The sequence below is a fragment of the Xiphias gladius genome, chromosome 16, assembly GCF_016859285.1.
Source record: "Xiphias gladius isolate SHS-SW01 ecotype Sanya breed wild chromosome 16, ASM1685928v1, whole genome shotgun sequence".
Taxonomy (NCBI): domain Eukaryota; kingdom Metazoa; phylum Chordata; class Actinopteri; order Istiophoriformes; family Xiphiidae; genus Xiphias; species Xiphias gladius.
The window spans coordinates 28787956-28804100 of NC_053415.1; the positions used below are offsets into that span (position 1 = coordinate 28787956).

The 16145-nt window shown below is 39.9% G+C and overlaps 1 protein-coding gene across 7 annotated transcripts in view; it reads right to left on the reverse strand.

Moving 5' to 3' along the window:
• The window catches only part of gtdc1 (glycosyltransferase-like domain containing 1), a 102253-nt gene that overhangs the window by 66532 nt on the left and 19576 nt on the right, over positions 1–16145 (reverse strand). For all 7 annotated transcript variants that reach the window (XR_005709073.1, XR_005709071.1, XR_005709070.1 and 4 more), the window contains exons 3-4: positions 11820–11987; positions 6212–6385 (exon numbers count right to left, since the gene is read on the reverse strand). Coding sequence is in view for 1 of the 7 variants with exons in the window: in XM_040147971.1 (XP_040003905.1) it covers positions 6212–6385; positions 11820–11987 (342 nt within the window). In the remaining 6 variants the exon portion in view is untranslated. The remainder of the gene's footprint in view (positions 1–6211; positions 6386–11819; positions 11988–16145) is intronic.

Consider the following 16145-nt stretch of genomic DNA (forward strand, 5'->3'; position numbering starts at 1 on the left):
AAACAGACAATGTGAGACCTCCTCAGGTCATTGGGACTATTTAGATGGGTCTCTGAATGTGATCTGTTCTCATGCTGTGACTCATGACTTTTCACAAGAACATAGATTAAGAAAGGCCTGAAGTCTAAAGAGTGACTTACCAAAACCTTTACCTAAAATCACCCTGTGTTTTTATTTGTTTTGTGTGAACTTCCCCTCTAATGCTGACCGTCACTAACTACCTGATAATCTGTTTGGTGTGACAGTTTAGACACTGATGGTAGAAACTGTTGAACCTTGACAGACTGCTGGAGTCATCATGTGTCGCTGTGAATCCTCAGAGGACCTGATCTGTAAAATCTGCCGTTTGATTCGCTCTGAAGTCGTCTAACTGTAATCAAAGTGTCGGCTGATGAAGCAGGAAGCTCCTCTCCTAATCACACCCTCCACATGTTTAATCTGCAGAGATGAAAACAGCTGCCCACCACCTTCTCTCTGTGTGAGAAGCTGACGTCACACCTCTGAACTGATCCCACAGTCACTCTACTGCTGCACTGAGGAATACGCAGCAGAGGTGGAGGGTGGCTGGAGCTTGTTGTGTTGGTTGGAGGGTGTACTTTAAGTAGAGAGGGGGTTGGTGGATGCAGAGTTTCACCGATGACTCTACTCTCGGTGGTTCGTGTGCCAGCTTAGACCGCAATTGGCTCCATGTGTGTGTTTGAAGTTACTGTGATGAAGAGGAACGAATTAAAGATCAAACCAGCGCCGGTGATTTTTCCTTAATACCCCACACACACACACACACACACACACACACACACACACACACACACACACACACACACACACACACACACACACACACACACACACACTCTGGCTGCCGTTCAGCAGTGACATAACCATGAAAAATGAGTGTTTTCAAACAGTAATCTTATCACTGAGGAGGGTACACGTTAGAGTCCAAGGCTCAGGAGTAAGTCATGTCACATGACCCCTCATCATGTCCGTTACGAGTGCATGGCTCAGTCCGAATCCTGCTCACGATTTATTTGCTTTGTTGTATTCTCGCAATAAAATGCTGCCATGTTATATTTTAAAAATACAGTCTGTACAAGTAACTAAGAAATTCCTCCACCCATTAGCAGTGAAATATAAAACTACTCAAATAAGTCAAAGTAATTATTAAGAGTTAAATCACCTATTTTTGTTCACTGAGACCATTGATTGATTCTTTAGTTTCCAAGTGAATTACGAAAAGCATCTGATTCAAACAAATTTCTGGATGAAAGCTTTCTGCTTTAATGTTTTTAATTAGTTCACAGTTTGAAGAAACGTACACGTGGCAAGAAAAGTTTTCAGATGAAATTTAAACAACAACGAAGAGTTTCTCCTCTTGTCTGAAGCACAGTAACTCCAGGTTTGAACTCAGTACAGGGGGAAATCAAACAAATATATTCTGATTTGAAGTTTTTATGTGAAGTCATATACTGAGTGTAACGCCAGATCTGATTGGTTGAATTGTTCTTTATGGTCTTGATGTTTTTTCAGAGTGGAACAGCTACACATTAAGTTCAGGGGAGAAACAACTCAAACAGGAAACCTGTCATCTGCTGCAGACCACCTCACCTCTATAACAAACATTAAACAGGAGATCCTGAGTAAGGAAGTCAAACTTGTCAGTTTCAATTGGAAGAAATGAAGGTGAGCATTTAAGTTTTAGTCATCACTGTTTCATTATAAATGTTTTTTTGATTTGACAGAGTGAGTAGTGCTGGACAGACAAAATCATCTATCCGCTTTCAGTGAAATTAATATAAAGTGGATGTTTTGACCTGGTCTGAGAGGAGGAAGCTCCATAATTGACTAAAGCATTATTCATCCCCATCTAAAAGAGAGCCAAGGACAATTACACCCGATCCAAACAGACGTGATCCAAAAGAGAACCAAGGACATTATTGCCTCATCCAGAGTAGGGCCAACAACAACCACATTCAACTGGGTCGGGTAACACCCCTGTAACACCTCTGCTCAAAAAGCCTTCACTCGGCCCCGCTCAAGTTGAGAACTATCGGCTGGTCTTGTTACTTCTATTCTTATCTAAGGAAAGGGCAGCTTTCAAACAGGTCTCAGAATTCCTCTCACAGAATGATCAACTTGACCCAGATCAGTCGGGCTTTAAGAGTGTCTACTCCACTGAAATGGCTCTGTTGTCTGTGACAGAAGCCCTAAGGGCAGCCAGAGCGGCAGCTCAGTCCTTGGTCCTTATCTTGCTGGGCCTATCAGCAGCCTTTGACACGGTGAACCACCGCTTCCTCTTGTTCTTACTCTCTGATATGGGAACATCGGGTAAAGCGTTCCTTCAATGTGTCATGGCCAGGACATACGTCCTTAACCCATCTCCTCCCCACAGGGGTGCCCCAAGGCTTGCTGCTTCATCCATCCACATGGATGAAGGAACACCAACTTCAACTAAACCTCTCTAAGACTGAACTCTGTCATCTGGCCAATCAATCTAATTAATCAACATATAAACCACATCTTCGTCTCACCCCAACCAAGGTCACGAGAAACCTGGGTGTCACGTCTGATAACCAGCTACCATCATATAAATATGTTGCATCTGTCTCCCAGACGTGCCGTTTTGCTCTATATAACAAAAGAAAAATCAGGTCTTTAGATTTAATACTTAGTAATACATAATACTTTCTTACTTACTTAGTAATTACTCATAGGTCTCCAAAGCCTCTGCCAAATTAGTAAATGTAAATGTAAACAACCAAGTCTGATCCAAAATAGACCCGATGACAATCAGACCAGGCCTACAATAAATTCCAGGATAATCAGACCCAATCCAAAAGCAGCTAAAGCCCAATTTATGCTGGACACACCCACGTGACCATGAGAGTCCCCATCATGTACCTTTCATAATCTCCCCATTTTTATGAAGGTCCATGCACAGCCCAAAATTATGACTAGGACTGTACACACTACTAGTGTACCAACTGAACATGCGCTAAAAACACTAACTGGACGTTTAATTTGAAGAGAAGCTGTGAGGATCCGGTTCCAAAAGGAACCTGGGGAAACAAGTTCTAAAAGTCCAATTTGTAGGAACCAGACCTTCTGCTATAGAACCAAATGCCAATCTCAAATGGACCCATGGACCTCTAAAAACTTTTAACAAAACAGTCAGACCTGGTCGAAAAGATACCCTAGAACATTCAGAGCCGATAAGAAATAGACCTGTGGGGATCCTAGGAAATTGAGATCCCATATAAAATAGGGAGCCAAGGACATTCTAGCACAGCCTGTATCAGACCCAAGACCCGGTCCTACATAGACATATGATAGTAAGATCTGATCCAAAAAAGGACCCAAGGACAGATCTGGTCCGACAAGGGACTCAAGGAAAGTCAGACTTGGCCCGAAAATGAACCAAGGGCAATCAGACCTGATCCAAAGTAGACCAGGGGATAATTTGATTTGATCCAAAAGGGACCTGAGGAAACTAATTAAAAAATGAAGTTGTTCCTTATGCTTTAAAGCTCCTCCAAAAGGTTGTAAATAATTTAAAAAAACAAAACAAAAACAAAAAAAAAAAAACATGGAATTTTGTGTCATATAAACCAGACAGACGCAAATCCATCATCATCAGACTTTTTAAAAACAAATATTTAATCAGATCCTGGTCTACAGTGAACACCTGACAACCAGCAGAAACCGATGGCTGCACAAAGACCGACAACAAAGCAGCCTGAGCAGAGAAGAAGAAAAGGCTTTACGCTGTCCAGAATCGGACACCTGCTGATCACGTGGTGTCCACATTGATCAGGCTTCAGTCACAGAAGTCAGCATCCTGCTGCTCGGCTGTGATGGATGTGATGTCTTTGTGTCCCTCTGCATGTTTCTGCTGGCTCGGGTCAATCACTATTAAATTACAAAAGTCCACCACTCAAAGGCCGATTGATAGATGGATACTGCAAACACACTGACCACAAAGAGGCAATGGAGGCCTCAACGCATTCAGACCACCAGACCCCCCCCCAAAACAAAAAAACAACAAAAACAAAAAAACACTTTTTGTTTTGGTTTTCTTTTTTCTTTCGGGCCAGCAGAGATTTTTAAACTATGAATTCACTTTAGTGTGACATTACAGGACTCACCGATCTGCAAACTAAACTTGAATTTGAGCCTAAGGAGCATTTTCTGTGATCCTGAGTGATATTTTCAAGAGGCAAAAACTAGAAAAGCAAAAATCTGAAGAAAGCATGCTTGCTTGAAAGTGAACCAAGAGTCAACCTCTCGTTATAATTGAGGATGAAATAATTACGTTTACAGCATCAGATATTGTTTTTGAATGGACAGAGCACCAGTGTAACATTGTCTTCTACAGAGTGATATATTATGGTTTCTTTTTAAGCTAGTGAGTGTTTCCAGTCTTTTACCTGTGACTGATAGTCGTCACTAGTAAATAGTAAATATTTTTTTTAGTGTGATCTGAATTCTGAGAAATTCCAATGGCAATTTCTCACTGTTTTTAATAGAAAACAATTAATTATGAAAATAATTGTTAGCTGCAGCCCAGCACTGAAACCAAGCAAAAATAAACAGTATACTGACTTATGCACTGGCTAATGGACTAAAATTTGAGGTAGATATGGGGCAGCTGTGGCTCAGGAGGTCGTCTACTAACCGGAAGGTCGGCTGTTTGATTCCCAGCTCCTCCAGACCACATCTTGAAGTGTCCTTGGGCAAGATACTGAACCCCAAAATGGCACGACTGGTAATACCCGGATGGCTGTGCCACCAGAATGTTTGAGAGTGTGTGAATGGATGAATGTGGCAGTAGTGTAAAGCGCTTTGAGTGTTCGATACGACTAGAAAAGCCTCTATATGTGCAGTCCATTTACCATAACAGGTGACACAGTCACAGTGATCAATCAGGGCTCAAACAGCCCTCGCTGTATTCATCCAGTATGAAAAAATTAAATAAAGGAAGTAGACATGTTCTTAGTTTGGTTTTCTTCCTCTGGGCTGGTTGTGTTTTTTCTCCATGACTCCTCCTCGATCTGAACACATCACATAAATATCTCCTCACCCCCTCCTCCCCTCTCTTCCCTCCCGGTTTGTTTCTGTGAGCGTTTTATATTTTCAAAGAGCCGGACTCGCAGTGTTTGGTAGGAGGACCGCAGGCATGTGGGGGGATTGTCGGCCATGCATATAATCACTTACTTACACTCTGTGAGTTTGCTTTGGATCAGACACATTAACATCTGAAAATGAGCCGAGAAACACTGGAGGGGAGAGGAAGAGTCATCCTGCAGCTTTCTGTCACTGATACTACCAGATACACACATATACAACTGATACATAATGTTATTTAAACGTTGTGTATCATAACAGAAGACAAACAGCCATTCACAACCTACGAACATCATAACAGCGCATCTGTTAATTCTGATATATATTAAGAGGACATACAGACAGTGAAAAATGAAAGGAAAACCTGAAAACTTAGGGTGGGTGACAATGCCCCCAGCCACTGGACATGAGGGGGTCACTGAATGATTTGATCAGTATGAAATGATGTGACTCAATGCTGTGGCCTTCACAGTCACCAGATCTCAACCCAGCTGAACACCTGTGGGAGGTTTTGGACCCACGTGTTAGACGGCGCTCTCCACCATCATCATCTAAACACCACATGAGGGAATGTTTTTTGAAAGAATGGTGTTCACTCCTCCAGTAGAGTCCAGAGACTTAGAGAATCAATGAGGAGGAGAACTGAAACTGTTCTGGAGGCTGGTGGTGGACCAACACCTGACTGAGACAATTTATGTTGGTTTTTCCTTTAAATTTGGGAAAACTGATTAATCGATTTATTGTTTGGTCCGTAATTCGTCAGAAAATGGCAAAAAATGTTCAAGTTGACGTCTTCAAATGTCTTGTTTTGAAAAACAGAGAAAAAGTGAAAGCGAATATTACATAGTAACTGCCAGCATGTTAACATGCTACATGTTACCATTAAATCGTAATGAATGTTACATATTAAATAGTAATAATATTACTTAATGTAATTCTCAGGTTCATCAGGGAAGCGTTTGAAACTACACTGCTGTCTGAAAGTAGTTTGAGTGGTTCTCATTAAACCCTGCTCCTGTCTAACCTGGACTCCAACCACAGATTTAACTCTGATTAACTGGAGGAGGAGGAGGAGGATCACACTGACCTGCTGACATCAGGGAACTGGACTGGGTAGCTCAGGACCACACACTTAGGACGGATCAGCTGGTCCAGGTCTGCGGGTCGGTGGTCTGGGATCTTCTTCATGTAGGAGGAGATGGAGGACAGGAAGGAGTCCATGTTGAAGAGCGAGTTAAACACCACCACATCTGACACCAGGCTGGAGGACAAAGATAAATACTGCGATGTTAAGAGTAAGCTAACAGTGAATCACTTCATCGTCACTTTTGTCTGAAGTGTCTGTGGTTACAGCAGCTCTTCGTCTTTTTTCAAAGAAAATCAAGTAATTCTGTCAAGACCACAACAGTGGTCACCCCTGACATATAAGTAGAGAACTCAGATGTGTATATATGGATGGGCCAACAGAGTAGCAGTAGTAATAATATTATCTTATTGGAAACGATGATTTCACGGTAATGAAGCAGTAGTTTCTCAGTCCCAGGACTCACCAGAAAGGAAGGACCAACTCGCAAGGAAAAGAATAATGAAGGCAGAGTGGAAAAATGTTTGTTTACAGTCACAGTTTTGATTGATTAATACCAGGTTCAAACCTTTACGAGTGGTTAATGAGAATCAAGTATATTGATTAAGTTACACACGTTAAGTCCAAACATCCCAGAGCTATGCATTAAATGTGAAGAAAGTAAAGAGACTATATCACTGTTTATGTTCTTTTATCAAAGTTTTTTGCTATAAAGTGGTATTTATGTTTCTCATGTTGTTAATCCTCCTTTATGTCCCAGGTTATATTTACTTGGTATATTTCCTGCTGTGTTTTATGTTTGTTATCTGCACACTAAATATAAAACCCCTGTCTGCTGTAAAAACCCACTAAAAGGCATCTCTTAGCGGATGGCTAATACGACTAGCGAGCTCGCTCGTCGTGGACCATTTATAGACTTCCTGAGAAAATAGTCCCATGGAGGATGATGTGGTGGTTTACCTTTACATTGTGATCTGTTGGCTTTAGTTTCTATCTTTAACTTTTTAACGTGTTTTTCCTAATGCCGAGCCAGTTTGACATGCTGGACATATCCCTCAAACGCACACTGCAGACCCTTCTGTCTGCTTCTCTCTGAAATTGCTTTTTCGTTTTTTCCAAAAACTGGATAATATTTCTTTAGGGAGTGTAGCTAGTGACAATGTGGGCGCCATGCTAGCTCCGACAGCTCAACGGACTAGCAGTGGCCAATAACAAAGGAGCGGGGCTTAGTGAATGGTCAATTCAAAGAAAATGAATTGACAACTTTTTAGGTAATTGATTATTCTTTTAAGGCGTTCCTAAAGCAAAAATGTCAAAGACTTGATGCATCCAGGTTCTCGGATGTGAGAATTTGCTTTTTTCCTTGGTCTTACATCATGGTAAATTAAATCATTTGGGGTGTAAACTGTTTCATGGACAAAACAAGACATTTGATGACTAACCCTAACCCATCTCATGCTTCAGGATAGGGAAGTCACTTTCACTCTTTTCTGATGTTTTACAGACTAAGCAATTATTCAATTGAGAAAATAATCAACAGCTTAATTGAAAATACTCATTATTTGCAGTTCTAATCCAGTGTATCAAATGCAGCACTGAGTTAAGTAGAGTTAAGTGTTACCTGTGTAAAAGCTTACACGAAAATCATTTAACACTTTAACTCAAATTAAGTTCCAGGACATCAGTTTTAGGGGTGCAGCTAACGATTATTATTGAGCTACTGATTATTTTCTCGATTAGTTCAAAAGTTTGATTTTTTAGTTTTACTTTATTTGAGTAAATCGGTTCATCTTTAAAATATATATAAAATGTCAAACACAGTTTCCTAACACCCACTTTGTTAACTGTTTTCAGTTCAGAACCAACTAACATTCAGTTCAGAGTGATTTGATTAGTCAATCAGTTGACAGAAAAATAATCAATTGGTTAATCATTTAAGTTGTTTTTCTTGAAAAAATAGTCAAAAAAATTCTCCACAGTCTCAGGTTCCAGTCTCTCAAATAGCAGGATTTGATGCTTCTTTTGTCACATATCAATGTAAACTCAGTATCTTTGGGTTTCAGAGTGTTGGTCGGACACCCTGCAAAGTTAGGATGGGCATTTTTTTCACTATTGTTTTGGCATTTGATAGACTAAACGATTGACTGATTAATAGAAAAAATAATCAGCAGATTAATTGATCATGTAAATAATCATTAGCTGCAGCTGTAATTAATCTTACTGTGGAATAAGACAAAGAAAAACAGCAAACTTCTTCATTTTGAACTAGTTGCAGGTTATTCTTTAGTTGATCAGCCGATTGACTAATTGTTTCAACTATACCCATTTTAACCCATCCTTGCGTACCTGATAGTACCAGGTACAATCACCAAAGTAATTCACATCCAGCTCATCTGGTTCCTCTGCAGCTTCTACATCATGGTCTTTATATAAAAAAACTGAATCTTTGAGCTGTAGTTAAGTGTGATCTGACTCTGTCTCATTGTGTTTCACTGTGCTGCCTTATAATTCACATTAGTAAAGTAATCTGGCCTCAGTCCAATCAGAGGATTCTTAATGATCTGTAATGCCAGTTATTTAATGCTGCTGTAACGACGTTAGAGGAGATGGAGAGACTGGGACTTATTGACATGCTGCCCTGCAGATCAACAACAATCAGTTTTCTGGTAGAGAGTTGCTCTTTACTGTTAGACGTCTGATTAATGACAGCATGACCCGCTTCAATTACACACACAGCAGCATGTCAGCCCATCTCATTAACCAATCATGTGCAGCCTGACACGCCTATTAAGATAAACTGTTACAGCTGAGAGGGGAGTGAATTAATAACAGTGAATTAATGCTTCTCTCTTAATTTTTATATTGTTGGTCGCCATTAAAAGTTAACACATCTCTAAATGTACTAATTAATTAATGTAGTATTCATTACAATGCCTACACACAACACTTTAATTGTAACGTTGTGTTTGACATCCTTTAACCACTTAAAAAAATATTGAATACTGAATGTTGTTTTATCAGCTCAATACTTCTTGATTTCATGTTCCAGAAGTCTGCAACAGAAAATAAACTGACCTCAAACATCAATAACCCACACTGAAAAATAACATACTGTACATTTATCTGATTGTCAACGACTTAAGTAAAGACGTGAATAGATATCTGTGCATAAATAGCAAACATAACAAATAAAACATGAAATATTTCATTATTTGGTGTTGTAGCAATGCTTTATGCTGTGTAACCACTTTTTTACTTTTCTCCATATTGAGTTTTTAAGGGTGAGAAGAAAAAACATACAAAAGGTTGACTTTGTTTATATTATTACAATCATTATTTTTACACCTAAAGTAGAGAGAAAACAATGCTAACCAAAAAAAAGGATTAAAGGACAATGCCAGTGTTTTTCTATTTAATATTAACATTACAGTAGACAGCGTTTCACTGTGACATTATTGCTGGGTATCAAACCTCATCACTGACTGAAACGTGTCTTTAAGCTTCAGGTTGAAAAACTGTCAGGTACTGAAAAATGTTATCAAAAATCTGGTCAGACACGTCCTGATTTATTTCTGTTTATTTCTGTTAATCAACTTAATTTATTTGTATCAAAGTTATTTTATCATTTCATGATGGTGCAGTCTGTGACAGACGGGCAACTTTTCCAGGTCCCAGTTAGGATCCATAACGGTTGAATGGCATCTGTCTCCAGAACACCTTTGAATGGAGGCTGTGCATGCTGGGAGACATTCACAAGCGGCTATCTTTAAAAACTTACAGATTTTTTTGGGTATAATTTTTATTGGATTTGGATCCCTCAGTCTCGTTTAACATGCCAGTTTGTGGGGTGTGTAACGTTGTGTCAATCTACCCAGTTTTAAAATGTTCCCCATTGATAATTCCCCACCTACACCTGGTTTTCTCACACCTCAAACACACCTCGCGACCAACCTAGCGATCTTAATCAGTTGTATTTGTCATTTTCTTTGAGCTGTGGCGGTCCAACATTCACCACCTTGGATCACATCTAAAAAAACCTTCACAGCAGAGCTCGACCTGAGCTTCTGGACCTCCCCCAGACTGAAATAAATGGAGTTGTCCAGCACTGCAGCAGTGGACTGATGCCTAACTTGCACCTCAGCACATAGTGTTTAAAAAAACAGAGTGAAACTATGACAACTGCCCATAACACCCGATACTTGATCGACTCCACTAACATACACTCAGGTCCATAAGTATTTGGAGGGTGATGCAATTTTCATAATTTTGCCTCTGTACACCACCACGGTGAATTTGAAACAAAGTCATCAAGATGTGATTGAAGCGTAGACTTTCAGCTTTAATTCAAGGAGTTTAACAAAAATATCCCATTATCCGTTTAGGAATTACAGCAATTTTTATACATTGTCCCTCATTTTCAGAGGCTCAAAAGGAATTGGACAATAGACAATTGATCAGTTTCATGTTCAGGTGTGGTCTGTTCCCTCACTTAAAAGGTTTGGAGATGATTCCAAGTGTTGAATTTGCATTTGGTAGCTGTTCAATGGAAACTCAATGTATGGTCCAAAAACAAAGGTATGAACTGGCTCAGCAACACCAAAAGACCTGGAAGACCATGGAAGACAACTAAAGTGGATGATGGCAGAATTATTTCCTTGGTAAAGAAAAACCCTTCACAGCATCCAGCCAGGTCAAGAACACTTTGGAAGAGGCAGGTGTATCATTGTCAAAGTCTACAACCAAGAGACTTCATGAATATAAATACAGAGAGTTTACCACAAGGTGCAAACCACTGGTAACACTCAAGAACAGAGAGGCCGTTAGACCTTGCCAGAAAACATCTAAAACAGCCTGCCCAGTTCTGGAACAAAATTCCTTGGACAGATGAAACCAAGATTAACTTGTACCAGAATGAAGGTAAGAGAAGAGTATGGAGAAGGAAAGGAACGGCTCATGATCCACACCATACAACATCCTCTGTCAAACATGGTGGGCGCAGTGTTCTGGCATGGGCATGTATGGTTGCCTAAAGAAATGGAACATTCTTTTATGGCCAAGTCAGTCACCTCAGGAGCTGAGCATGTTTTTCACTTCCTGAAGACAAAACTGAGGGCAGAAAGACCCACAAACAACAAGCGACTGAAGGCCGCTGCAGTAGAGGCCTGGCAAAGCATCTCAAGGGAGGACACTCAGCATTTGGTGATGGGTTCCAGAATTCAGGCAGTCATTGACTACAAAGGATTTATGATCCAAGAATTAAAAATAATCTTGATATTTATAATTATGTTGGTTTGTCCGATTACTTTTGAGCCTCTAAAAATGAGGGAATATGTATAAAAATGGCTGCAATTCCTAAACAGTTAATGTGATATTTTTGTTAAACCCCTTGAATTAAAGCTGAAAGTTTATGCTTCAATCACATCCTGATGGCTTCATTTCAAATCCATTTTGGTGCTGTACAGAGGCAAAATTATGAAAAATGTGTCACTCTCCAAATGCTTATGCAGCTAACTGTATGTCTTTGGCTAAATCTACTTCCTGCCCAAACAGAGCCAAGGCGCCATTACTCTATACACACAGAAAACAACAAGAAAAGGACTCTGGTGTTTACCATGAAAGGACCTGGTTGTATCCATACTGGAAGTCTCTCTCCTGGTCTTTGCGGACCGGATAAACCAGCTGGTTCTCGTGGAAGTACAGAACCTTTTTCAGACGGGCCAGATCTGGTCTGAGAGCCACCAGTTCACACAGGTTCAGGACCGAGCTGCTAAACAGGACTCTGCAGAGAAAGACAAATCTGCTCAGAACCACATCTGGGGTTAACTTGGAGGTCCAGAGGAGACAAGCTGAGAATTAATACACAACAGCCAAAGAGATTAGTTTAAAATACATTCAGGTTAACACAAAGCCAGGGCAGCTGTGGCTCAGGAGATTGAGGGGGGTCGTCCGGTTTCGACCAACCCGGCTCCTCCGCTTGCGTCCATGCGTCCATATGCTTCATTTGTTTGCAAAAGCTCATACAAATATTTTATGGTATCAGTGCAGTCTCTCCGGGCTGCAGTGTGTGGTCCCTTGGTCTCGTTTGTTACTGCTGGATGTGGCTGCTCTGCTCTGAGGAGTGTCTAGGTGACACTCTCTCTTCACGTTAAGTAACATGTAAAAAAAGCGATGTTTGGAGTTTTCTCGAGAACCACTCATCTCATGAAGACGATCAAATGAGTGATAGTTGAGAAAATCTAAATACAGACAGACAGAGGTTTCCCCATTTATGTTTATATTATGAGGAAAGTTTCCAGGAAATTAGCAGGAAAATACAATAAGTGTTTTACATGAAAAATTGCAGAAAATTGAGGCAGCCCTCAGGGAGCCATTTGTCCTAGAGCACTGTGTAAAGAGACAATTTGGCCCTAAAGCTGTCACTCTACTTTCACCAAACGTTAGAGGGACTGAGATGAAATGGGACCGAATTATGACTTCATGGGATGTGTACAAATGAAAATAGTTTTTTTTTTTCCTTTTTCAAACCGAATATTTATTTTATATAAAAAAAAAAAAAAAAAAAAAAAAAACACATACTCTTTACAATATTTACATATTTATATGTGTGGCTGCTGGAGAGATGCTGCATGTGGTCCACTGGGCCCATTTCACAGCTCTACACATGAACAGAGATTTACGGTAATTTTACGTTCAGTATAAAAACACACACACACACACACACACACACACACACACACACACACACACACACACACACACACACACACACACACACACACACACACACACATAAATAGAAAGTCTCATCTGCACAGAACAGTATGATAAAACAATCGATGGCTAAAAAATATCCATTCATCTATACTCCATGTAATTGAAGCTGACCTTTACACAAGCAAATAACTTTCTCACAGAGTAAATATTTACTAATGGACAGTCAGTTTTATCAAACACAATTTATGACTATTGATACACAAATCTATTTCACAGATTGAAGTAGCATGTAGCAATGTTGGTCATATTTACGCACAAAGCTCACTATTACTGTGATATTGCAAAACAAAGCTTTTGTAAAATAAATACACTTATCAATCTCCAAATGGATCCCTATTAATTTGGTATTCCTCTTCATCTTAGAAATCAAACCCACCAGTGAGTGTCCACTGGTTAGTTTCACAGATAAAGTTGATAGACAAACAAACCCACCAATTACGCACAGTGATCATGTGTGTGTCAGCTCTCTTCTCTGCCTCCCTGCTCTGGCCGTGAGTCACGTATGATCTCGCGAGAACAAGGACTGAAATGTGGAGAGTCAGATTCTGGAAACTTTTAAACCATTTTTCTAGGCTTTAATATCGCGATGACGCACCGACACGTTCGTCAGCCTCAGGTTGAGATTTTGGTCCATTGGTAGAACAAAAGAAGGAAACTGAAAATGTCAGAGTGGGCTCTGAAAAAGTGTGTGATTGTTTTAACTGATTTTTAACAAAGAATGGAGAAAATAACTGGCAAATTAATTAGTGATGAAAATAAGTGTTAGCTGCAGCTCTGTATGCATCTGAGACAGACTGTATGTTCCTAAAAACAAGAATAAGAGTTTGGAAATTTCTGACCAGGAACAGTGTAACCATAGAAAATTCCCTCAGTCTTTGACCGTCAGCATCTCTTGGAGATGTTTCTGTAAAAATCCTATAAGTTCAGAGCTTTGGTAAGAAAATAGACATCTTAAGAGAAATCTGAAGAAAAACAAAGTTTGGTTCAATGGGCACAGAAAAAAAAAAAGTTTGGTAAATCAGATGATTCCTCTGGATTTATTCACTAAGTCCTGCAGTTTTAAACTCTGACAATTAACTCCAAAGGAAGTCCACTCACACTATTCTTGGCAGTGAAAAGAATAAAAATAGAGAAGACTCATCTGGTTTTAGTCAGATTGATTCCTGTTCCACTTCTGTACCGCAGGCCTGAAAACAGACTCCAATAGGTCCAGGAAATCAGTCTAATCCAGGTCTGAGAGTCTCACAGTGATCAGCGAGGGCTCTTTGAGAAGCCACATCAAAGTTCTACATTTTAGGTTTAAAAAAAGGAGGGGGTTGTTGACGTGGTGGGTGAGTGACGAAGGGGGAGTCAAAGGGTACTGAGGATGGGGTCAGTCAGGGAGATCCAGAGCATTCAGATGATCTGGTTTACGTAGGGTTGGGTTCTGACAGACACATCGATTTGGAATAAGGTTCCATGTTGTTGAATTCATTAAACTCTGTGGCCAGCGAATCCCTTATCAAATCTCTCATTCACGTTCTCCGTTCAACGGTTTACAGACATCGACAAAGAAAAAAAGGCTGATGATGTAAACAAACGTGTGCTAACTATGCCACGCCGTTGTTACCAACAAATATGGCCGACCGGCTTAAACGTCCCAAAGTCAATGAAACAACTGTGAAAGATCACTTACAGGAGGAACGAAGAGTCCTTTGTTTAAATTATTTGTCCTCCCCTAGTGAGGCGCAAACTGAGTCCGGACAGGCTGAACGAATGTCACAGAGAAAAGATAAAATAGTTAGCCTCTAATCCTCACAATAATAATAATAAAATAAATAATGATAAAATAAATAATAATAATAATTAAAGCTGCAAGCAGCGCTGCTCAGGCCCTCGCACCATTGTGAACATCGGGGTGCTGGTGGGATGCCGGTTGACGCGGCTGTGCTCTTTCGCGACCACTGGAGACTGACTGAATGGTAGATGTTATTTCCTACTTGGGCTGTGTGGCGGCGGACATTTCTTATTGCACATTTTGTATTAATTCCTGTGTCCAGAATATGGCACTAGAAAGAATGCACCAGACATGCATTATGTTGTTGTATATCAAGTGTAGACAAGATAATGAAACTTTTATGTAAATAAAATGATGATTGTCACACAAAAATTACTTCCTGTTGACAGAAGGTAGCGCTATCACTATGATTCAATATTGGCATGTAGATGTCTTAAGGCCGGGACTCTTATCAAACATGTGAAGTTCGGGCAGATTGGACAACGTATGTTTACAACAACTTCCTCTTTCATGGCGAAAACATTGAAATTCACCATACCACGACGAACACGGCGGTGAACGAAAACTCAAAAGCTTCGCAATTTAACGATCACGCAGTTCTTTAGATTGTAACGACTAAATCTGAAGTGGATCTTATCAATTCTCTAGAAGGAGTTTGTTCAAGTATGACCCATGAAAATGTCAATAAACACATTAAAATTCCACATAAAATCAAAGTTGCCGACTTCCTGTGGGTCTGACAAAAAAAGAAAAGCCTCTTGGAGCCATATTAAGTCCTGCCATGATACAGTGCCTACCAAATTTGGAACACATAAAAGCAAAAGATGGGGGCTTTTGTTTTGAAATCCACAGGGGGCTCTATTTTGTACACTCTGCCACACCCATGCCCAAGACCCATACCAGATATCTATTTTCACGTGGGCCAACTTTCATGAGTTTTTTTAAGCACCCAAAGCACCTCGTTTTTGCGTTCAAAGACGGCAAATAATCATGATAATATTAATAATAATAATAATGCTTAGGATTACAACTGGGCCCTTTACGTCACTCTATGTTAGGTCGGTGCTCGGACCCTAATAATAATGATAATCTTTATTTGCAGAGCACTTTTCAAAATTCAATTCACAAAGTGCTTCACACAGGGCAGCAAAACTAACCAAAATCAGAGGTAAAAGATAACACCGATTCCTATGATGTAAGATAAAGAAATTCATAAAAGGGGATTACTACTGAATTCAAATAAATATGGTGGGTGTTGCAATGTCATCTAGTAAAATAGTAAATTGTATTTCAAATATTTATTTAAGATTATGTAGCCTATAAACAAATATAATTATTTCCCCACTGTAGACTACTGTAGAAGAGGCATGAACATTAACTATGAAA